This window comes from Melospiza melodia, chromosome 3 (genome assembly GCF_035770615.1).
Source record: "Melospiza melodia melodia isolate bMelMel2 chromosome 3, bMelMel2.pri, whole genome shotgun sequence".
NCBI lineage: Eukaryota > Metazoa > Chordata > Aves > Passeriformes > Passerellidae > Melospiza > Melospiza melodia.
Window position 1 is genome coordinate 43408693 of NC_086196.1, and position 25006 is coordinate 43433698.

The 25006-nt window shown below is 38.1% G+C and overlaps 1 protein-coding gene across 1 annotated transcript in view; it reads left to right on the forward strand.

The window, feature by feature from the left end:
- ADGB (androglobin) overlaps positions 1–16598 on the forward strand; it is an 89211-nt gene extending 72613 nt beyond the window's left edge. The window contains exons 27-34 of the mRNA XM_063153345.1: positions 121–317; positions 1487–1598; positions 8215–8324; positions 9971–10120; positions 11920–12028; positions 13161–13248; positions 14399–14582; positions 16218–16598. Coding sequence (XP_063009415.1) covers positions 121–317; positions 1487–1598; positions 8215–8324; positions 9971–10120; positions 11920–12028; positions 13161–13248; positions 14399–14582; positions 16218–16367 — 1100 coding nt within the window. The 3' untranslated portion in view covers positions 16368–16598. The remainder of the gene's footprint in view (positions 1–120; positions 318–1486; positions 1599–8214; positions 8325–9970; positions 10121–11919; positions 12029–13160; positions 13249–14398; positions 14583–16217) is intronic.
- The last annotated feature ends 8408 nt before the right edge of the window (positions 16599–25006 follow it).

The following is a 25006-nucleotide window of genomic DNA, read 5'->3' on the forward strand; positions in this document are numbered from 1 at the left end:
TATAATCCAGTATGAGAAAATGGACTATGTTAATTCTTTCTGATACTTTCTGGGAGCATCTGTTTACCTCATACCAGTAATTCATAGAATTTCAGGACTACTTTTTTTGTCATCTTGCAGTAAAAAAGTTACAAGTTATTCAAAGTAATACAGTGAAGGGATTGGAAACTGGACAATTAAAAAAAAGAAGTCGTAATTCGTCAAAGGACAGCAAAGCTTCTTCCAAGGCAGACCTTGTACAGGAATGCTCAGTGATATTAACAGATGAATCTTCAGCCTCAGAAAACTTTGAAAATAATGTTGGAAGCCCAGAACAAGTAAGAGTTTGTTAATCACTGGGATTTGGGAAGGAAAAAAAGCAAACAGTAAAGTATTATTGCTAATTCTTTTGGTACATGTGGAGAGATCTTCTATCCTGGAGTAAAAATAAGAATCTAAAATTAAGATTGTCGGTAGCTTTTGAATGAGGTGATAAAAAAAGGTTAATGTACATGTATGAATGACTAAATAAGTAGGGGGTTTCATATCAAGGTGATTTACTCTATCTTTAAGTGTTCTTCATTTGGCAAATCAAATACAAGTACAGCATAACTTTCACATAAAGATCAAAAATTTCCAGAAATAAAACCAAAGTTTTGATCCTTCAATATGAGCTTTCTTTGAAATATGATATTCTAGAAGACCATCTGTAATAGTTTGCATAGAGAAACAACTATTTCCACTCAGCTGCAAGTTTTAGTAACAGACAGATAATATCTGCTTCTCAAGTCAGGTTTGTCAGAGGCCAATGTCAAACCATGGGTTTTTCTTGATGCCGTTTAGTATTGTCTATTTTAGAGAAATTAAGTATACTTTCTAAAACAATTCTTGTTTTACATCTCCACATGATTTTCTGCTGTGATTTTTTTCTTGATAGTTGAATTAAATTATGACAAAATAAAGAAAGAAAACGAAAAATATTGAGAAATAGACTCCAAAGTTGTTCCTTTGACTCAGAACTGGCATTAGAATTTTGGAAAACAGTTTCTAAATATAATCATTTCCAATTCAGTTTAGACAATGCTTGAAACAGCCCATGGACCCTGTCACCTCTGCCTCAAATTAAGGCATTATTGAGTGCTAGTACAAGGGTTCAAAGCTCTGTAGTAAGTCTTAAAATCAAAGACAAAAGTCTTTGTTGTAGTACATGGCATACATAGGGAAGTTACATGGAAATCTTACAGGAATGTAGTTCCTTATTGTGTAGCCCAGTTTAGTTTTACTTGATAAACACATGAGTAATTGTTTAACTTCACAGGAATTAAAATGAGATCTGTGGAATTAACATTAATTTTTTAAGCTTCTTGTGAATACTGCTGTGTGCAAGCTTGTAAATTAATTATTTGTTTTATTTGCTGAATTCAATAGCTGGCACTTCATTAACCTGCAGGACTTGAATGCTTGTTGCAATTGCTATGACTTCAGCATGTTGCATTTTCTTTCACAGTTTCACCAGTATTCAATAGAGGCATTGGTGTTGCATGATAGTTGGCCACTTACTGAGAGTGAGTCTTTGCTTGTTCAGGAACTGAAAGAAAAACAGAAAGATGATATCAAAGGTAGGTTAATCTAAGTACCTATTTAGTCAAATATATCATGTCACTGATTTTAAAAAATATCTATTACTCCAAGCAACATTTTTTCACTGTTTGAGTGAAATAACTAGGCAAGAAAAATTTTTCTTCTGTAGTTCTTAGAACAAAGTTTGATTGCATGAATCTACATCTTCAGTTCAGAAAATATAAGGAAATCAGAGACTACACTGCAAGACACCTTCTTAGGGCCCAGCTTTAGGTGGAGATCTGGATCAGAAGCGTGCCTGCTGATAATTTAACAAAATGCACTGAACAAGATGTGGGGAAAGGCCTAGTTTGGGAAATGTAATTCTTCTGTACTGCTGGGAGAAGAATTTAGCCAGAGAAAAGGCTAGGAAAGTCCCCAAGTACAGTCTGTATGTCTAAGTCATGAAGGGGACAGAGAAATTACAGAAGGTTTTGGGTCTTTTACAGATTATTGTAGCATTTCTTCTTAAGGGACAGTAAAAACCAATCCCAAGACATATTAAAAGCACTTAGAATCCTAGTAAGTATTCTGTCAATTACATAAGTGTCTCATATTTTCTTCTTCTTTTATCAGCCAGGTTGACACAAGATTATTTAGATCTTTATTATGTTAAAGTTTGTCACTCTGGACTCAAGAGCCTGAGAGAGGCAAGGCTCTGCCACTGCACATTCCCAGATCTAACTGTTTGTGAGGCCGAAGATGAAATCCCACCAAGCATGTGCACATAGACACAGACACACACGATGTATATGTGTATGTAAGGGTGTATATGTACACAGAAACACACATTGCCAGCTACAGAGATCTCAGACAGACACTCAGCACAAACACAAACAGCACCAGCTGCCTTATCTTGATTTTCCCTCCTAGACTGGAAAGAATGGAAGTCCCCTAGATAGACTGTATATTTCTAAAGAGGCAGATTCTTCCACCAGCTGCACCTAATGTACCCCATAGCTTGCCTCTGCATCCCCTACAGACTCTGAGGCTGCAGCCCTACTCCAGCTGCTGGTGCAGAACATCACACACACACGCAGCTGATTCTCCTGTGTTCTCACCCTTATGTTCCTGCAGAACCTAAAATATTACTTCCCATCATTCAGAAGATTTTCTGCATCATTAATATTGAAGTTCTATAACTCAATTTTTAAAAGAAATAAGAAAAATTTATTTTCTTCCTCATATAAATACACTTGCTAATACTCAAAAAAAATTATTTAGGATGGTTTGGTTTTTATTTACTAGTGGTATGTCTCAATTTTTATTCTATTTAGATCTTTCTTTTTAAATGTCTGGTCCGGTCTTTTTTCAGTAATTTCTCGTACTCTGGACTGAACTTAGATTCAGCAGCAGTGGTTGCTGATAGATATTATTTAATTTCTTGGGTTTGGGACATATGCAGTATTTGAGATTTTTTTCATTATTTCTTCAGTTATTATTACACAACTTAAAAATATGTATCTTCTTGGTTTACTGTAGTCAGTTTTATTAGCATTTGAGGAGCCATGTCATGTGGGCTTACAGACTTGTACACAGCTCTTTTAGTGATTTCACCTGCTTGTATTTTGTTGTGTTCTTCACAATATCATATTTTCTTCCTAGATTATTCAATTCATTCCCTTAGTTTTCCCTGTTAGACTCCTTCTCACAATAGACATTCTATTACATCCTCTTACCCTTCTGAGTTGGCTACATAGTGACAGCTCGCACTTGAGGATATCCTTTTATACAGTTTCACCATGGTCTGTAAAACTGCAGGTCTGCAAAACTGCAGGTCAAAGGAGGTGACTTAATCTCCAAAATTTCTTCATTAATTCTCAGCTCATACCACTAAACCTTGGCAATGTCATGAGTGTTCTGTCATTGAATTCAAGATAACACTACTCCAGTTCATAACTCCCCTTCTCCATGCTAATTGTTGCTCATTTGCAGTCAGTGAACACAAGCACTTTTTTCCTTGGGATTATTTTTAAATGGTGTAAATATAATAATTTTTAAATCGTTTAATTTTTGTGCCCTCTCATAAATGCTGCCTTTCAAAGTATCCAAATCCATTTCACAGTTCTTATTAACTGAGTGTCTGTGTTTATACAAGGATACCAACAGATTGCCTAGGCCGCCAACAGAGTTTAAAGACAACTTATATCAAGAAGTTGAAACATCAATACTCACTTGATATTTTGTGTTTATCTTTTGTACCCCTATTGACCACAATATTTATATGAAGTGCTTACTTTAGTTCAGTATTTTGGGGGAAAGCCCAAAAGTTTATTCCTTTCTCTGACTGTGAGCTAGTCTTAAATCAGTTTGAAAACTGACATTTACCATTTAAAATTGCCAACACAAGTTGTCAAACACAAAATTCATATAATAATAATGTTGGAATGTAACCATAAAGGTATTATTTCACCACATGATTTTTAAGAATGCTGCAGTGAGCCAGGTGAAAAATTTATGCAAAACGTTTTCCCGAGTACCCTTTTTTCATGTAAGCCAAGACTGCCATCTAGAGTTAATTTTGTATTAAAGCTAATTTATCATGACAAAAGCATATATGAACTCTGTATTAAGAGCTACTAAAATCTTTTAAAATAGTCTCCCTTTAAATTAAGACCCATGCTATTATACTCTTCCTATTCACCAATATTATAAATACTTATTTAGAACATTTTTGAAGAAAGTAAATTCTCTGATACACAGATGCTATGATAATTTTGTATTTCTTGATGTTTGTACTTGTAAAAAGCACTGTGTTAGCAAAAGTTACTTTGTGAATAATACTTAGTCATATTTATTATATATAAAATCCCATTAAATGTTTCATTAAAGAACCCACTGTACAAACAAAACATTAAAAAGGCATTAGGCAGGAAAACCTAAGTACACAGAAATTAGGAAGTTCCATGTAGTTTATTTATAGTGTCTTTATTCTTTCCCCTTTCTTCCTCCCTTTTTTGTTTATTCGTTTTTTGTTTTGGTTTGGTTTGGTCTTTGGGTTTTTTTGCCTCTTTCTTCTGAGCACTGTTATGGAGCAAGCTTTCAATGGAAAAAAGAGTTTTTAAAATGTAAGCCCAAGATTCTTGTATAAAAGGGGAACAATAAGCAGGCAATCTTGCAACTGCTAGCACCATTTTCAGTTGTGTGACTGTGTGAACAACATCATTTTAAGGTTCATTTTGTATTTAGGATTTTTGGCTATTACATTTCTGGGTTCTTTGGTTTTATTTTTCTTGTAGCAAGATCATCACTTTTATTGTGCAACTGTCACAACCCCGAGCTGAATTATCACTGTGTGCTGAATGCTAACTGCAGCATGTATTTTACATATTGCCTTAAATTAACTTAGGAGTGTAATCTGTTGATGAGGGCTGTCTATGCAACTGGGAAAGCAGGAGAAGATGGAGTGCCCAGCCCAGGTAGTAAAGGTAGGTTTGAAAAGGCAGGACAGACAACATGCTTTGGAATATTCCTTTTTATCCTCCAGAGCGGTCAAAGTTTCTCCCACAGGTGTTATTTTCCCACAGGAGAACTTGCTGGCTCATGCCAAGGAGAGGATTCCATGGGATGTTTAACAGGATGTTCAGATCTCTCTCTCTCTCTTTCTCTTTCCCAGCTTGCCTGTCAGTAGTAATTAATCACTTGCCTGGTGTTCAGTGAACAAACAGTTCACAGAGGGTACATGATGGTGCTGTAGATCTGTTAGCCATGCCCTAACCCCACACCAGTACTGCAACCAGATTATTGGTTTGCTTCTGTCCTGGTGCATTTTTTCTGTAACTTTAGTGTCTGGGTGAGCCCAGCTTTGGAAAGACTTTTGACATTGCCATCTGTCAAGAATCCTTCTGAGGGTCCAGTCAAAGACAGGATAAGTGACATCTGAACTTCTCAATCTTTTCTTAATGAAATCTGAAAGTCCCTCATTGGGCAACTAACAGTCATTGCTACCAGCTACTGGGTAGTCCCACTAAATGCTCAGAGCCTATTTCAGATAGCAGTAGCATGATATCTTCTCAAAGAAAGCTACAAAAGACTCCTCTGTGTTATACCTATGAATAAGATAGATTCTCTGTAATTTAAATCTCATAAACCAGGAGTAGCTGCCTATCTAAAAATGAGAATTTATGTATCTCAATCTGAAACTGAGTTTCAGCTAGGAATCATTTGGTGCAATTGTTTAACTTGTCATAGACAGGACATCAGACTGGATGATCACTTTGGTCCCATTTGGCATTAGACTAAATGAACTTTTGTATAAATAATTGAAAAGAAGTAGAGAAGCTAATTTTAAAGTTGCTGTCAGCTGTTTGTCATCACTGTCAGCCCGTGTGATGACCAAGCTTTTCTTGGTGCCACACAGATATAAAAAACTGCTACTGAGAGTTTGTGATGATTGATGCACAAGCTGAGCTGGAATGGCCTTTTACTTTCTTTATCCTCTGCCTGCCTTTCTTATCATATCCCATACAAAGCATTTGCCTGGCTTTGCCCTTAGAAGAGCCCCAAGCTGCTGCTCACATCTCCCTTTGATAAGAGTGGGCAGCATGCCAAAATGCAGTCATTGCCCCCTCCAGGCATTTCTGGAGGTTCATCCCTTAACTGGGATACTGCTTGCTCTGCTGAGGAAGTGGGAAGAGCTGGGGAACCTGGACAGTGCAGTACATGGGAGAGCTTGGAGATCTCAGCTTAATCCTGCCCTAAGCCTACATACCTGGATTTAAAGTAGGTTTACTCATTCTAGCCCCTGTAATTTCTTATGCTTGTTTGTTCTTTACTAACTTATCAGGGTATGCTATAAGTTCAGAGCATCAAAATGTTATAATTCAGAGTCACAAAATATTTCTAGAAACCAGACAAAGCTTGTAGTATCCCATGACATAGAAAATCTTTGTCTGGGATCATTTAGATAAGTACACTGAATGTCTTTGTGCAAACAATAAATAATTTATCTCTAAAATTTATTAATACCTTGAATAATGTATGTACACCAGACTGATTTATGGTGCTACTATGTAATGATAATGTGAAGTTAAAGAGAGAGCCATTTATGTAACAACTTTATAACTTTTAATTATGTCATCACTGTTTTATATTTGCATTTCCTGTGGAGTTGTTTTACTATATTCAATATTTGTGGAGACCACTTTAATTTTTTTCTTTTATTCATTAATATATGCCTTAGTAGCACTGAACCAATTTAAACTTTACAATTTGGTGTAAATATCACTGGACTTTTTTTAAGTAGCATGAGGAGATAAGAATAATACTATTTCTAGATGAACACAAGTACGATGTATGATGTAACACATTTATATACCATATAATATATATTTGTATGTGGAGCTATATGTGAGCAACAAATATGTTTCTATGTGTTTAATATTTATGTATCCCTATAACCTCAGCCATGACAATACAGGTCCCATCCAAAGCTCATTAATTGTGCAGTACAATGATTTGTCCTCAGTGGAAAGAAATTGGAAAAGCACTAAGTGAAAGATATCTACCTTAAAAGTATTAAATGAAAGATAGATATCTTATTATTATCATCAGACTGTGAAACAGTCACTCATATAAACTTTTTTTTTGAGAGAAGTCCCCTGTTTTACTGTATTGGCTAAATCTAGGTTTTCAGCTCTTCTCTCAATTTTTCAGACAGTACGAAGGTGGAGGGAAATGGAGATTTCAGACTCAGGTTTTTAATCTTTGTCATAGTGTTTTGGATTCATCCCTGGTTGTTTCAACTGACACATTCTTTATAAATAATAAAGTTATATGCTATTACATGTTTTATTTATTAATTTATTTTAAAAACAATATGACACGCATGAAGTCTTGTTTACAGCTCTCATCAGCTAAGACCTTGCAAAATAACTGTTACAAATATCAATTAACAGTATCATTAATTCAAACATATAGTATACATATGCACTGATAATATAATTAATTTAAAATATGCCCAGATAATTCTGACAATGACAAATTTGCATTTCTTAAATATGCATTGAGTCTCAAACATGTTTCTTTGCTTTAACTTCCTTGCATTTTATAGGGTGTACCTACATTATTTGTTCTAGATAGTCTTAGGATGGGCGATAATGAGAACATTTACTTTACCTGTTTTGAGCTTCATACTTTCCTGATGCATAACAAACATAACAAACACTGACAGAGATGGTATGTAGAAGGGAAGTAAGAGTCAGGCTGTGATTTTGTGCATTGCAGTCTTTGTACTGACCCACACACGAAGTAGCAATGCAGTGACTGCTGGCAGGCACCATGGAAAACTCTCAGTTAAGCCCTGGGTAAAGTTTTATTTAGGACAGATAAGGCTGTCACAATGTATTCACCTTGTAAGTATGTTTTTAAAAGTTGTTTGGTCTTCATATTCTTTCTTGATAGTACTTGAAAGTGTCAACTAATTAACTGGTTTTCCTTTGCCTCTCTGTTTGGCTGTTTTGTACTGTTATTCCACCCTGGGTTTTATATGGGGAGCTATATTTATGGATAACAATGACATTCTCTAAATCCTAATGCATTATAACTACATTTGAGTAAAACAAAGAAGAAAGTATGAGGAGCACAGTTTTCCCCTAATTCTCACTTCTTTCCAAGTTAAAAAGATTGCAAATAGTCCTAAATCAACCAGAGGATCAAAAGATACAGTATCTGAGAAGACAGAAAAAGAGGAGTCCTGGAAAGAAGGTGCACCACTTGAATCTCAGGTGAGAACAAGGCCAAAGCCTCAATTTGTTGAATGTTGAGATATTTTCAGGTCTGCAGATCAGTACTGTTAGGACTTCTAATGTCCCTTTGCCACCTTTTTAGCTTAACACTTGAGAAATGTTGAATTAAAAAATTTGAAAGTAAAAGATGTGTGTCCTGGATTTAGATACACAATTTGCTCATTTCTTTGTTTATGTATAAAGGAAAAAGTGGTTGTTTCTTTTGTTGCTGTAGTTTCTGTCTCTGCTGAAGGCCTACCAAATTCCAAGAATTCACCATATTTGTGTCACATTAATCCCTCATTGTAGTGGCTTCCATGGGTTCCTAGGGAGATGAAATAGGTTTTTCCACTGTAGTCAGTTCCTGTCTCATATATCACAATTGTCAGTAGCATGCAGACATACAGTGGCAGAAAAATTGGTGTGTACTTGCTTACTTGGAAGTTCTTATCCCCTGGGGTGGATCATCTGAATGTTCTGTGGCTGTCTGAAAAGCTATTGCCAGCCTTTATGCCTTAAAAGGAATAATTGACATTACTGGTTGCAAACAGATTAATGGAAAGCAATGAAGGAACTGACAGCTTCTTGTTTAATGGCATTGCTTTTGCTGGGAATTTTTCTGCCTCATGGTGTGTAGTTTAATCGAAGAACCATAGAGGTTTTCATTAAGAAATCTCTGATTTTTTTTTAGTCAATTAACCTTGCTGCACAGCAGACTTCCCTGTGATTCTGCCTTACACTAGAGGTGCTGTGATGATGGTTCTTGAGAATCCACCACGAAAACAGATGCAAATCTTGAGATGGAGCCCTTGCAGAAAGAGAAGATGTCCACCTGTAGTCTCAAACAAGAGCTTAACTCCTAACCCTAGATCTAAGTCTCGTACTTAAAGCTTCTCCAAATGATATGTTTTCCTGAAACATATGCAGCACAGTATCTCATTTCTTGGTCAGGCATCAGAATAGTCTAATAGACTTCAGGCCCTACTTGCCCTGTGATTCTGGAGAAGCCATGCATTACAGTGTTGGAGAGACTGGGAAGTGCTTGGAAAAGAACCTTACAAGACAGAGCAAGGTTTATTTCTATACAAAAATCCCACTTGAATATAATAAGGCTACTACTAAAGAAGCTTATGGAAGGAGAGGAGAGGAGAGGAGAGGAGAGGAGAGGAGAGGAGAGGAGAGGAGAGGAGAGGAGAGGAGAGGAGAGGAGAGGAGAGGAGAGGAGAGGAGAGGAGAGGAGAGGAGAGGAGAGGAGAGGAGAGGAGAGGAGAGGAGAGGAGAGGAGAGGAGAGGAGAGGAGAGGAGAGGAGAGGAGAGGAGAGGAGAGGAGAGGAAACAATTACATGAAAAATCACACTAAATACTCTTGTTCAGACAAACTGTTCAGAAGAACTGGGAGTGTGGAGCATGCTGCATGGGGGTGGGGGAAAACATGTGAACAAAACACCTCAAAGAGCTTCCAGGCATTGCAAAGTAATCTTTCTTTCCTTTGGCAGCCTCTGTGTCATAATGCACATCAAAGTCTGTCAATGTACATTGTATATCAGTCAGAAAAATTACCAGTACACAAAACCATAACTTCATCCTAAAGAGTGGTAGCAGATGTATACCAGTGACTACATTATGTTTATTTATGATGCTTTCAGCCAGCAAGTGCCCCCTACTGTATTTTACGCATAGTAAGTGACCAGAAAGAGGCAGAGTTTCTGGAGGTGAAGAAGGACACCCGGCGAGTAGATGCCATCAGAGCCATGAAAGAAGCATGGGAGTCTGCAGAGCCAGGGAGAGCTGTCAAGGTAATATCAGAGTGCTATCTCTGCAGTGATGTTTCTTCACAGGTTCCAGGACTTGTAATGTTAGAGCACTTGCCACAACAGAAACCTGCCTTCATAGGGCTGTTCTCTTTGCCCCTCTGGAAGACAGAAGATTTTACTTTTGAGAGAATTAAAAGGGATTATGTGCCTGAATTCTGGGTAGGAATCCAGATATCTACATCAGGCTTCTGTAGATCACTGAGACTTTAGATTCTACTTTAAAAAACATAGATAAGTTTCTCCTTAGAAAGCCCACTAACTCTACACATTTGCAAAGCTGCTACTTGTGACAAGTTTAATGTTTAGCATGAACAGATTCTGTCGAGAAATACACTGCTATAAACATGCCAAAAATTATTTCTCCTGAAGAACTGGCACCTGGTCATATCAGTACCAAAATTGTTCCTTGCAGCCAGGATTCCAAATTCAGTCTGCATTGCAGGTTACCCAAGAGCCTGTAACACGCTCAGTATGAATTCACAGTTTTGGAGAAGCAATACTGATCTAGTTGCCAGGTGCATCTGGGTGCTTTTGAAGTGACATATGCTTGAGATAGAAAAATAATACATGTTCTTTCTAGCAAAGCAAAAAGTGCAGTGCTGATTCAGAATTGGAAGCATCATTAGCAATAACAAATTGCAGTCTTCAAACTCATCTGACAGTCATTCCCTATCACCACCAATACCATTAAGGTATGTTCAGCTAGAATCCCCAGCTTAGAAATTTTGGGGTTTTAGTATTAACTTTCAGAAATGAATCTGAAACATGAGCCTTCCCAGTTACACTCTCAGATTTTCTCAGTTCTTTTCAGTGTGTTCAAAGCTCAAAACTTTTCCTGACACTACTCTGTTAAATTCTGAACTAAGGAGAAATGCTTGCAGCTTTGATTAGTTGTGCTGAGATTGAAAATGCAAGTACAGCCTCCTAAAGGTTAGCTAGAAATGAATCCCCTTTGATGTGTGAAGACTCTTCAGAATCTGGTTCTATCACCGTTATCTCTTTTAATCAGAAAATCAACTGAATTGCAACTACAGGATTCCACTTTTGAATCCCTTTAGGTTTGTGACTTTTTTTTTTAAAACAGCTGGCATTAAGAAAACTACAGCAACAACAGAATATGCTAAAAAAAAGGTGTAAATTTGGGCTATGCTATCCAGATTAAGTAGCTTCTCCTCTCCTTTCTTGTTGACAACCCTGGCCCAATGTCTGCCTATTCCAGGGGTCACAGACCCTCTGACTCAGGAAATTGAGTTCCTGACTCCAGGCTGACCAGAAGCCAAAGGGCTTTTCTGTCCATTCTGGCAATGACAGCCCTTAAGAGTGAGTCAAAGTCTCCTTCTGAAAAGACAGAAGTGCTGATGTCTGGTTTTGGCATCAAAGATAATTGAGTCTGAAAGGGTTTACACCCAAAGGTCCCATTTTTCAAGACGAAGTCTAAATCATCAGGCTATAGGAGCTTCTAGGAGATGCATTAGCCATACATCCAGCTATACAGTTTTTATTTTATTTTTAATCCCAATAATATTTTAAACTGCCCAGAGATCAGTGATTTCCCAGCATTTCATTGGACAGAGATCTTTAGTGTAAGTGTGCAATGTCTCATGACTGATTCAGTGGGATCTTGGCATCTTTTCTGATTCCAGCACCAGGCAGACTTGCACACTGCACTCTGATTTTAGGTCTTATTGAAGACTTATAGAATCCTACTTTTGAAAATTCTTTGAGATTTGAAATATGCAGTAAAATTTTTGTCATCTGGATTGTAAAACTTTGATCTGTAGGCTTTTCAGGAACGGATGCGTTTTATTAATAAGTATGCTGTGAGAGATTCAGAGGAACCCATAGCTGAGGCTGAGACTGACACCTTAACACCTAGTTCAGAAGAAGAAGGTAAGAGTACAGCTTTCTGTGTCTTCTGTTCAGCATGTTCCACTCCTTAGGAAAGGGTTCTGCATTAAATACTGGTAGTAGCTGGATAGGTCAGCCCCAATTAAGGTGTCCAAATGTGCAGTGGCAGGCTTGCTCCCTATCCCCTCTTTATTTTAATTGTTTCATTGCTCTATTTCCAGACAGATACAGCCTCACAGCTCTTGGAGGCTGCCAAGTTACCCTTAAGCAAGCTTCAGGTAGCCCCTCTGTAGTACAATTCTAAATTAATTAATCTGAAATTTTTGGAAGTTTAGTGGAACATCCCTTCTCCCTCAATTCCAAGTACCAAAGTTCTTTAGTGTAGAAATGCTAAAAAGGTGTTTAGCAGCTAAAATAGAATGCCAGTAAGAGACTAATACACCTAAAGTAAAGTTCATGGAAGCTGTTCATGGAGAGTGGTCTGGAAGTGAGACAAATTAAAAGAGACAAAAAGTGAGACAAATTAAAAGAAGGAAGCATTGAAATAATGACAAAGCAGTTCAGCCCATTGCCATGCTTAATATCAGATGTGTCATTGTATTGCAAGAATGCTACAATAAAACACAGCATGTTTTAACCACATTATCCATGTGGTTAAAAAATATAGTCTAAGGTTTCAGAATACCAGTTTTATTATGTTATGATTTTTCTTTAAACAGGCATTTATTAAATTAAATCTTCTTCCCAAGAGGGAATATAACTTTTTTAAACTACCGCCAGGACTGCAGAATCAGATTTTTATTGATTTGTTTTTAAACAAAAGAATATGATACCCTGAAATTGTTTTTATATCTTTTAGGCAAAGTCAACATTGACTGCAAAGTCAATGTTCTTGCTTAGATTTACTAACTTTGATAAGTAGAGGGGTTTTAGCTAAAATACACATATTAATTTCCCTCTAGTATATGTGGGTTTTTGATAGCATCTTCGATTCTATCCTAAGTGTTGGAAATAAAAGGGAAGAAATATTATACCTCTCCAGCCTATATTCTCATTTAATAAAGTATTTTGCTGAGCCAAAGGAAGAAAAATTGATAAAAGAATTTAGGTGGAGCTCCCTAGCATAACCACATGACCAGTTTAATCTGTTTTGTTTTTTATTTTGTTACCACAGGAAAGCAATCACCACAAAGAGCTATTGACTCAAGATTAGAAACACAGGAAAAAAAATGGGAGCTTATAGACCTTAGTCCTTACACAAGGTAAACTGCCCTAACATAATAAATGTCAAAAGGGTTGAATCACTGCACTGCATGTAATGAGTATCTGACATAAACATTTGAAGAAAATGAGTATTTGGGCAAATATGCTTATTTCAATCTTCTTGAAAGGAGCATCCAGATCACCAGATATTCCGAGTTGGAAGGGACCCACAAGGATCGTCCAGTCCTGCTCTTCAGTAAATGGCCCATACAGGGATTGATCCCACAAGCTTGGTGTTATCAGCACCACACTCCAACCAACTGAGCCAATCCCAGAGTCATAAAAAATTTGTCAGGATGTTATGCAGTTTTAAAATAACATATTTAACAAATGCAGTTAATAATAGTTAATAGCTGAAATAATTGTACTGGTTACATTTATTATACAAAAGAACTATATTTTTTATTATAAGTGTTGACATGAACTTATTGAGCTAATTTAAATGCACCTCCTTGTTTGCTGTGCTGCAGCTATAACCCACTGCATGCTTAAGTCCATTTGTATTCAACGTGGCATTTTTGCATTTCATTGATCTTCAGAAGACTTCCAAAATGCTGAAAAATATGCTCAAATTTAATTTTAATTTGAGAAGGAAATTGGCATTATATTGAAGCAAATAGCATTAAAACAGTATGGCAAAAATATGACAAAATATCTTCCATGAGCTTAAATCTTGTAAGCATTTCATTTGTCTTCACCTCCTTGACTTTTACACTAGTCATTTAGGACAAAAATATAAAAGTGCATTATCCACTTACCTGCTATTATGTCGAAAGCAAAAAAAAGAACCCTAAAAAATAAATTCCATTTGTCTCAATTTTCAGAAGTATCAAAAACTTCTGAAAACATATTTCTTGCAAATTAAAGGTGTCACATGTAGGAGTTTTTCATATGCTCGAAGATGAGCATGATTTTACAAATAGATTTAAAATAGACACTCAAGTATAAGAAGATCTGGTCTCAGGAATGTATTTTCTTATTGGTGTTATCTAGAAGCAGAGGAAAAGTAACTCCTTAACCATATCTAAGCATATAATTGTGATGTTGTCAAATATAACCCAAATACCTGCTTATAGATGTTAAGCAAAATAGACATCAACCAAAACTGCATTTGATATGAGACAAATATCTGTTTTGTATTTCTTTCAGAAAAACAATGTCTGAACCTGTGCTGATAAATGAGTCTATCATTCAACAGCAACAGATACGTAAAGAAGAAAACTTCAATCATTTTGGACAACTTTGCATGCTGGTTAAGGAACAAAGACAAAAAGAAGAAAATGAGAGAATTTTATTGAAGCAAAATATACTTGAAATGTATGAGAACCTGCAGGTATGTTTTCAAGATTACTTTCCAGTTAACTGCTGCTGGGATGTCCACCACTAGTCTGAATATCCTGGTCAACCATATTCAAAGCTTTTGTATTCAGTACTACAGAGTAGAAGCAACAAACAAACTTGAAATTTCACTTGGGCAAAGGTTAAAACTAAAAGTTCTAAAGTAAAAAAAATAGTACTGCATTATATCTTTAATATGATATTCTTGATACTTTCTTGATACACTCTCTGCAAAAACACTATTATAACACCATAAAAGGATGGTTACAAGTCAGAAAAAAACTGACTGAAAACTGACATACATGACCAGATGCTTATTAAGTAAAGCATCTCCAGACTGACTATTTTTTTGGTTATAGACTTTTATACAGCTTTTTGAAAAGTAATTAAAAAAACAATTATACAGGGCGATAAGTTCTTAATGTGTCTCAGAAAATTTAGAGAATGCAGTTTCCTTGGAATATGCACGATGCCAGCAAATGAAGAATTTATATTATTAAACCTCAAAAAAGCATGTATATAAATAATAAATGTGGTAGCATTAGTGCAGGATCCATTGTGAGGATTAACTCAGCCAATGCACTGCACATGAAATTGCACAAGTATCTTACCAAATTGGCTTAACTGTTGAGCATCAACAGGAAAAAAATTGTTTGTTATAGTGGTGATACAATAGCCAGTATCAATCAGCTGCTCAATTCAGAGCTCTTAAAAGTGGACAAGGGACAGTAAAAATAATTTTACATCAAATCAACCTATTTACAGAAATCTTACTTGAAAACATCTTAGCTAGTTCCGAGACAGCCTGATTTATATTACTCAACTACAGGTCAGCAAGGAGCCACAGTTCTCCAACAGTGGCTGACCCTAATACGGATGCCAGTCCAGGTGTTCAGATGTTGCTATGATTTTGGATGCCTAACATATTGTATATTAGAAGGGCAAATTTTTCACAAGAGTAGAACCTCAACTCTTTCTAGAAACTATTTCCGTTAAAAATGTTTCACAGTATGAATTTAAGATGAGATTATTTGTGAATATTCACACTGTGCTGATAGACACTTTTGCAGTACTTTCACCTGTAGGCCACAAAGAACTATATACAGATTTCCAGGTACCCCCATTTTTCAGGATGGAAATGGAAAGGGAAAAGGTGGCACCTTTTTCAGAGGTGTCACAGTTCCACTTGCCCCAAGTCTCATTGAAGGTCATTATGATTCATGCTCCTTTAGCCTCTTAAAAGGCCACAACTCCTAAGCCATTCCAGCATTCTTAACACCTAGATTTTAATAAATTTGTTTAAGACTGCAAAGCAAATCAGTTACTGAAAAGGGACTAGGTCCAGATAGGTAACTACTTTGTTGTCCTATTCTTCTTTCACACAACTATCTTATTATGCCAGCAGTTTAAAAAGGATTTTCCTGAATTTTCTCTTCTTCATGGTGAAAAGACTGACATAGCTGTTTCCTTTGAGAAGTCAATAAACATCCATGTAAAAAGAAAAGGAGAGATGCTCTCCTTGTACTTAGAGAGTCACGAAGTGAAACAGAACAGAGGGATGCAGCTGCTTATGGTGAAACCCAAGACTGATGTGTTGAGCAGGGCAGTATTGCTGTTTGTTTTTGGCCAGGCATCCTTGGATGAAGCACGAGGCAGAGTTTACAGCATTCGGGAAGCATACAGAAATGAGCTGCTGGAGGCCGAGCACAGAAAAGAAGAAGAACTGGCAGCCCTGGAAGCAGCCCTGAAAGCAGAGCGAAAGAAAAACAGAAAACGGTAAAGGTTCAGTGAAAAAAGTGTAGTTGCTGGCACTTGTGAATTGTAATTAACAGTTTGTTATTTAACAGTTAAAGTTCATATACAAAGATGAGAAAAATTGTTTCTTATTTTCAAGTACTTTTGGCAACTATATCTTGTTTTATCTCTTTGCCTGTTGCTAGTGGAAAAATTTATCTAGTATTCTAAAAAGCTACTTGCTACTATTTAAGTTTTTATGCTTTGCTGAATAACTTTGCAATAAAATTCATATTGCATTCAGACTCTTCTCCCAAAATCCCAGTGTCTTTTGTCTTTTTTTTTCAATCAAAACAGAACCAGTCAAGAATGAATCAGAGTTGAAACAGTGAATGCAACCTGACAGATTTGAAAGTAATTTGACCTGGCTCCTTAAATGGATGACAATTTGTGGAGTTTATCATAATTAAATAGTGGCAAACCACACTTTTTGTATGCTAACATTGGGAGGCTTACCAAATCCTGATTGAGTAGGCTCACAAGCTTTCTATGTACTGTAATATTTTTTCCTTCCATCGTTCTCTTAAAGTGTTTTGGAATCTCATGGTAACTCTCTGTAGTGACAAACTCATGAAACAACCTTCCAAGGCTTGTTAAACACTCCTTAAAGCCCTATTATTATCTTCATTTCTCTTTTCTAAGATGTATTTTGCCCATGCTGACTTTGTTCAAATGACTAATTAAAATAGACTCCCAGCTGGAATTTAAAAATATTTCTTAAAAGTAAACCAATGTGTGAATGAAGTAGCAATCACAGGCTTTTTATTCAAGGGGCAAAATATTTCCTCTAAGCTCTTGTTTCCATTATCACAGAATTCCTGTGTTTGTCATTGTGTCATCAATGACACAATGCTGCTTCCCTATCCATCTTTCTTTCCCAAAAAAAAAAATCACTCAGAAGTTATCACTATTACTTGAATACAATGATCTAGACTGTTACAAATGTGAAAACTCTCTAGAACAGACAGGTGTTTTAAATAACTTAAAGTATTTTCCATGTATGTAGTCATAAGCAGAAGCCTAGGAAGTTAGACTAAGTATGTCTTGTATACCTGAAATAGGTTGAGGATGTCCAGAAGCATTTTCATTATCTAGGCAAAGTAAGAAACTATGAGACTCACCAATTTAATGTCAATCACAAGAAATTTTATCCTTTGCATTTCTGGCCACTGGTACTGGCCAGACATTGTCTTTGAAACTACCCTCCTCTGTGTCTTAATGACCACCTAATGTTCACCTTTTGGTGCTTTTGCTCACCTCTGTTTTATCCATGCCTCACTATTTGGCTTGAACTTGGCTCAGTCTTCTGACAGTTGTATGACCTGTGTGCTTTGTACCTCATCACACCCACCCACCTGCTGCCATGCCAATGCCTCCATTCAGCCTCCTTCCTCCCCTACATCATAAACTAAACTAAACTAGACTAAGGTAAACTAAACTAAACTAACTAGCTTAAGGTTTTGTCTTTGAAAAGGAAGAATTGAAACCAGAGGCCTAAAACTGCATTGGTGATTTTTATTTCAAAGAGCAGGAGCTAAGTTTTGCTTTGCCCCATACAGGCTGCATATAAAAAGCCTGTCAGTCTTTTGCTATAATTGGTCTTTGTCCTCTCTATTTTGGAGTATGGGATATACTGCTTCATAATATTCCATCTTGTTTCCATGGCAATAGCACGTGTTGGTTGTCTTCTTATGTGAATCTCTAATGAGCTTCTGTAGAGGAAGATCAAGTTGAAGTTCTGTTCTTCATGTCACTGCAAGTGCTATAATGACATTCTGTTGTAAAAATCAATCCAGCTCCAAAAGCCAGCATTATCAATATCTAAATGTCAGAAATTCAGCTAATAACTCTCATGATCACAACCTGTCCCCATGTGTAATCAGCTGTCAACTGACTTAAACTCAGGCACAGAATAGTCAGATCTACATTATCAAATCTTGCTCTGATGTTAAACATAATTCTAAGTTTCATAATTTTCTCATTTTGATGGATAATGTGGCATCATGGAAATCTGCTGTGTGATTTGTGAATGTCTTCATTGGCTCTTTTATCATTTCAACAACGCAGATATGATGAGGGTGTGAATAACTGTCACACTGTTTAACTGCATGTACTTTGGAGTGTGTAATGTTTTAAGAGAAGCACAGTAACAGTTTTACTAAATCCCTGTGTATGTTCCAGAAGAACAAAATATTCACTTACCTCAGTGGAGCCTGGAAGAGAAAATGCCTTGTTTAGATTGTGTCAGAGAATTTACATACATTGGACCAGAAACAGATGACTGATGACATTTTATATGCATCAGTTTTACACTAACAAAACAACTTTTTTACATGGTGCACTATATTGCAAGCTAAGTTAGTAGGGAAAGATGTACAAAAACTAAACCAAAGCTATTTCAAAACAGCATCTGCAGTAAGTTAAAGAGCCATTGTGTGTAGCACTTTACTATAAGGAAAACAAGAATGGTATTCTGTGTTTTAATTGATAGGATTTTTGCCTCAAGTTTGTAAACCGGGTTGCTCAATAGTCAAATTATATGTTCACATGGGTTAAACATATTTATTCTTTTGCCCTGTAGTAGTAACACAACTTTTAAGCACCATAACTTTATAACATTTACTGTAATGAAAGTACTGGAATTTGGAGAGTCATGAGTCCTGCTTATACTGAGCTCAGCCATTCTGGGCCAGATTCAGTAAGGGCATAAGGACAGCCCTGAAATTATGTGCATTCTTACTCAGTGAAGAACTTCAGCAAAGGACTCACAAATGGAGTCAAGCCCTTTACAGAACAGAACAGATAGGGCAAGCTTTTCTGGCTCAAGACCTGATTGGCTGATCTTTCAAGATGGCACTCATTTTGGAGGTGCAATAGCAGAATGGCTGCATCAAAGCCTACTCTACCAGATATCTGGTGGCATCACACCCACAGAAGAGGTTTGAGGGAGTGGGAGTGGGAACCTTCTACTGTTTCTTACAGAAAATCCTCTATGTGAATGCTGGCACAATTTGTCACTTACACAGCCTCTCATTTTTTTCTTCATGGAAAGACTCTGTGTATGAAAAACAGTACATATATCTATGTTGATCTCAAAAAGTTGCAGTTTAACTGTAATACTTCTCCCCTGAAATTTCAAGTCTGACTCCTGAAGAGTCTGGCAGCCATTTCTTTACGTAGATAAAGATAATTTGGTTACTCAGTTCAAAAATCCTGAACCGTGTCTGGTAGAAGATTGTGTGCTTCTTAGAGACAGTCTCCAATATAATGGTAAGATTTTATTTTTATTTTTTTGTGATTCCCCTGCATTTTTAAGTACCTTCAACTCATGAATAAAATACAAAGCTGATTCCACTCTCTACACTTAAAACACTGTTGAAGTATCTGTTAGTATCTAAACATCAAGAAGAAGCAACTTCAAGAAGCAGCACAGTGGCATGTGAGGGACAAGCCTGCTTTCCTTCCTGTGAATCAGCTATGCAGCTGGAAATACCTAGTGAGCCCAGAGTTTAGAGTAATACTGGAATGTTTTACAAATATCCTTGGTGATTGGCTGGAATTCTGAATATTGATTTAGAACTTTATTAGAGCAGAGGGCATCTTTCAGCATATCATTATGGTTGAGCTGCATTTTTTGTGTGGTAAGACTAAAAGAAGTTCTTTGTTGTACTCTTCCCTGACACTCATTTCTCTTTCAACTGAAGTATAGCCAGTTATACAAAGGAAAAATGTCACTATTCAGTAGAATTTTGTAAAAGTTTGGATGGAAACTGCAAAAGCCACAGGAGAATGAAAACATGTCAGATTTCATTGTGAATAATCCCTAAAGAATTTATCAGAATTGGATTTCTTCTACATTTTAGGAGAAATGGTAGATTCACAGTGTGGTGCAGGTAGCTGAGAAAGAAAATAAGTCTTTGACCCGATAATTCAATTTAATGGGGATTAAGTCCATAAAGACTTATTCACTTGTAATAATTCTTTGTAGGTGTGTTCTGCTAAGCTTTAGCAGTTTTCACTGCTTGATCCTTTTCTTTTGACCAGCCATTCTGAATTAGAAAGGATATTTTCCATTAAAATATGTATCTACAGTTACTTTTAAATGCAAGTATCTTTATTAATCTTCATATTACTTGTCCCATCTGCTTTGCTTTAATTTGGCTGGCATTTACACAGTGAGTTACAGACCAAAAAGCAGACCAAGCCTGTTCCATGTTGCCTCGCTACTGAGACAAGCAATGTGCTGTGAAACCAGGCTTGGTTCTGAGCTGCCAGTCTGCTCACCCCAGCAAAGTGCAATTTACCCACTCTGTAAGGTCTCATTTTAATTTAAGGAAGACAGAAAGTATGCACATACATACCATTTCCCCTCCAAAAGGCAAGAAAAGTGTCTACATATTTTGTCTGGCAGAAAACATAAGAGAACAGCTTTGCATAATCACATGGCAATTTGCAGAATGAAGAAATCTCACTCTCAGAGCCCTTTTTAATTCTCATTCATTTTTTTGAATCAGTCCTAATAGATTCAGATTTAAATATTCTTGTTTGCAGAAAAACAAGATGTTGTCCTCCATCTCAAAAGAGGACAAAGTAGAGAAGTAGGAAGCCAGGAAAAGAGAGGAAACAATTTGCATTGTATGAAATGAGACAACAGCACGATAGGAAGGTGCAGTGAAGATGTCAGTAGACACAATAAGAAAAAATATTTTCTTATATGGGTGGGGGGGAGTGTGGAGACATTGTTAGATAGGACTCAGGAACTTTGATCTGTGTGGCATCAAGAATGCAGTTAGGGTCAGGGGTTCAGGGACTGCCAGAGATAATGTACAGGCCCAAGTGTAGCCAGGACAGGTTACTTTGGGTCAGATCTCACTGCACACTTCTCTCTGAAACCTGAGCTTCCCTGCCCAATACATGGCTTTCCCTCAAAGGGCAAGCCCCAAAATGCTCACTCTTCCATGGGTACGTGTGAGATGCTTCCTTGCACATGGCAGCCCTGTGGGCACAGCACAATCCATGGAAAAGAATACCCAGGCTTGTCTACTCTCAGCCTGAAAAAGCTGGATTCCATGGGCCCACACACCATGGGGGACCCATTCTCACCTGAGCCATGCTCACAAGACCAAGCATAGGGCTTGGTGTATAAGCCAGCTCGTTGTAAAGGTGGGATAGGGCAGCTGCATGTCCATGGACTTCTGTAAGGTTTGACTTGCTAATAAGTCATAAATAAAGTGAAGTGTATTTGTAAAAGGAAGTTACTGTTTTGCAGCCTGTAGTGTGCTAGATTTGATTTCCATCCAACATCTGAACATTCTACTCATGGTAAAATCCAGTAGATGTCAGCTACAGACAGGTACAGAGGCAGTCCAAGCACTCAGCAGTGGCACAACTGTAGCAACCAGAACTGCATCAGACATACAGAAAGCAGAAAGTGCCTAAAGGGGCACAAAGGGGCAGTGAAAAAAATCTGTTCTTCCTCTTCTATACTCCAGTCCTTCATCTTTAAGGCCAAAATTATTATGGGTTTGTTTGGTTGGTTGGTTGGTTGGTTGGTTGGTTGGTTGGTTGGTTGGTTGGTTGGTTGGTTGGTTGGTTGGTTGGTTGATTGGTTTTTTTACTACAGAGAAGCTTTGACTTGGCTCTGGAGACTATTGTTAGCAGAGGTTAGAATCATAGGTCCAGAAACCCAGGAAAGACTAAAACTACTCCACCAGAGCAGACAAAGGAATGAACACCTGTATATCACAGGACTTTACATACCCCATAAATATTTCACTCTTGGGAACTGGAGAAAGATAAGGGACTAAATATTATCCACAAGTGCCTAAAGCTATGTTTGTACTCCTCTTTCTTACACCACAAAAATGTGGCATGAGAGAATGTGAGGTTCAGCCATTGCAGGAATGAGAAACTTCCTCTTACTTGTCCTTATTCTTGGTAGAATTACTCTCACAGCATTTCACCAAAAGCATTAGGAAAAGCAAGGAAATGCTTTTCTATTGTTCTAGTGCAAAAGGTGGGTTTCCTAAAAGCACATTTCTCAGACTTGCTTAAATGGCCTTCACCTGAACTATTCAGTGTTATGATTTTAAAAGACTTCATTAGTAACTTAGGTTTTTCAAGTAGTTTCTTTTTTTCTCCTATATATATTATTGGCTTAGCACATTGCAGCTGTGATGTAGCAGATGGAAACTGTTTTGATAATTGATGCTCTGAAGTACCATATGCATATGCTGAGATATTTAAGTTCTGTTTAGTGTGTTTGTCTGTCTATGTCCATATCTGCTTTCTCCTAAAGACACTGATTTGTTTACCACAAAACAACAACAAAAAATCTGGAAACATGGCTAAGATGAGAAGAATGTAAATCACCATGGTACCATTTACAAATTGGATGCAGAGACAAACAAGTCTATATCAAGTATCGTTCCCTTGTCAGTATTCTCACTAAATTTAGCATGAGCTGGAGGTCTATTGTTGTCCCCCACCCATCTATCAGCACATGTGTGCTGAGTATATCACTGCTATAATTCAACACACAGCCAGCACTGGACAACAGAGTTGGCGTGCAGTGCAGAACAATTGCAAATCAAGTGTGAGACATTTTATCAGACGAAGTCCCTGCTCAGTGACATTCAGATGGAGATTTGCAAGAGGCCAGGAGTTCACCAGCGGGATGCACAGGGCAGAATATTGTGAGATAACACAGATAGCACTCTTGACAGTCCAGTTATGTACTTTGCTTTAAGACTCAACAAGATGCAGTCTCCTTGTTCCCTCCTTTTTAACAGGTTCCACTGTATTCATTGCTGCTTTCATACTGTCACCTTGGTAGCAGTGTAGTTGTATGAGGAATAATATGGAAATTAATTTAAATAGAAACCTACAGAAATGTTGTGCCGCAGTATTTTTTTCTTTTTTTAAATGTTTTAAAAATTTATTTATTTAATCAAAAATAGTGCAGATAGTATAGAGGGGACGCCTAACTCCAGAACATCTAAATCTGGAGGCTGAGTCATTCGGTAGTCATTCAGACACTTTGAAAAATTCATAATTATGATTGTATCCTGGAGGAATTTTTAAAACTCGCTGTGAATCGTGTCAGTGAGAACAGGTAATACACACTGCGAATATCTTACGAAAGGAGTTGCGATTTTCCCCGTGATGTCCCGGCCCCACCATTCCCTTCCGGCCGGGCCCGCCAGGGGGCGCTGCGTCCGTGCCTGCTCCCGCCGGGATCGCGGCGCTGCTGGGCCGCTCCTGCCCTTAAGGGCTGCTCCTTCCCTCACGGGCCGCTTCCAGCGCTGCCCCTACACCCCACCGGGATGGCGGCACCGCTGGGCCGCTCCTGCCCTCGCGGGCCGCTTCCAGCGCTGCCCGCAGCCCCCGCCGCCATCGGGGACGGGACACGGCCCGGGCGGCCCGCGGGGAGCGCCTGCTCCCGGCTCTGCCCTGGTTCCAAACACGGTCCCTCAGCAGCTTTCGGCTACAGAGAGAAGTGCTGAATTCTCGCTGACCCGGACTAGTTTCCGAGAGGCTGAAGGCAAGGATAGCTGTTTTTTTAATTTCCCCCATAGCAAAATATGTACTCGGTTTTAAGTAGCTCTATAAATAAAGTAAAAAACAATAACTGTGTTTGATCTGCGGAGTAACAAAGCCCCGTGCTTTCCTCTGGGCCCTGCAAAGCTGTGTCCCGTTGTGCTGGTTTGACCAGGAAGAAGTGGGAATTCTGCCCCTGTTCCGCATGAAAGAGAAGGCAGCTGGGTGGCCTGGAAGGACTGTGTGTCTCTGAGCCCCTCTCTCTGCCCGTTCCAGCCCCGGGTGTGTCCCCGCCCCACGGCAAACGTGAGCCCGGCTCGCTGACCCGCGGCCGAACCCCGGCTGCTGCCGGGCCCCGGGAATGCAGGCGCTGGCCGTGTCCAGCCTGAGTGGCCTTAAGCCTTAGAGCCCCTGAAGGCTTTTCCGCTTTTTGTTTCCAGGGTTTGTCCGCGGGGCAGCTGACGGCTTAACTCGGCTGACCTTCCTCCCCCAGCGAGGCGGACGGCGGTGCGGTATCGATCTCGCTGCGGTGCGGGAGGTGCGGCCAAAGCAGCGAGCGGCACTCACCTCCTACAGTGTAGCACAGTAAACTTTCAGAAAGTAAAAGTGCTTGTTCAGGAGGCTGATAGAGTAAATCATCAAAAATACCCGCTGTCCATTGTGCCTCTTGACATTCATTGTGCTGCAGCTGTGACTTGTTTTATTGACTCATTATAAGGATATAATGCATTGAAAAGTTGGAAACTTGTGAAGGGAAGTATCTGCTGTCCCATAAATTGTCCCTCTAATTTTGTAACACATTACATTTAAAGGCAGGTCATAATGTTCCCAGTCAGTTACCCAAAGGTAGGTCTCTAACTAAAAATTACTTGTGTGAGGAGCTGAGGAAATTGCTTCAAATTGGAGCACTGAAAATCAGGCCGGTTTGAATTAACTGCTGGTGGAGCCTAGCTCTAAAAACACAGGCTGCTGTCACCAAGTACAATGCTTGCCTTTAGAAACAGATCCAGAGAATGAACAAGCATAAAAATATTTCAGACAACTTCAGGGTGCTGTTCGGTGGTACTGACCCTGCCTGCTCCACTA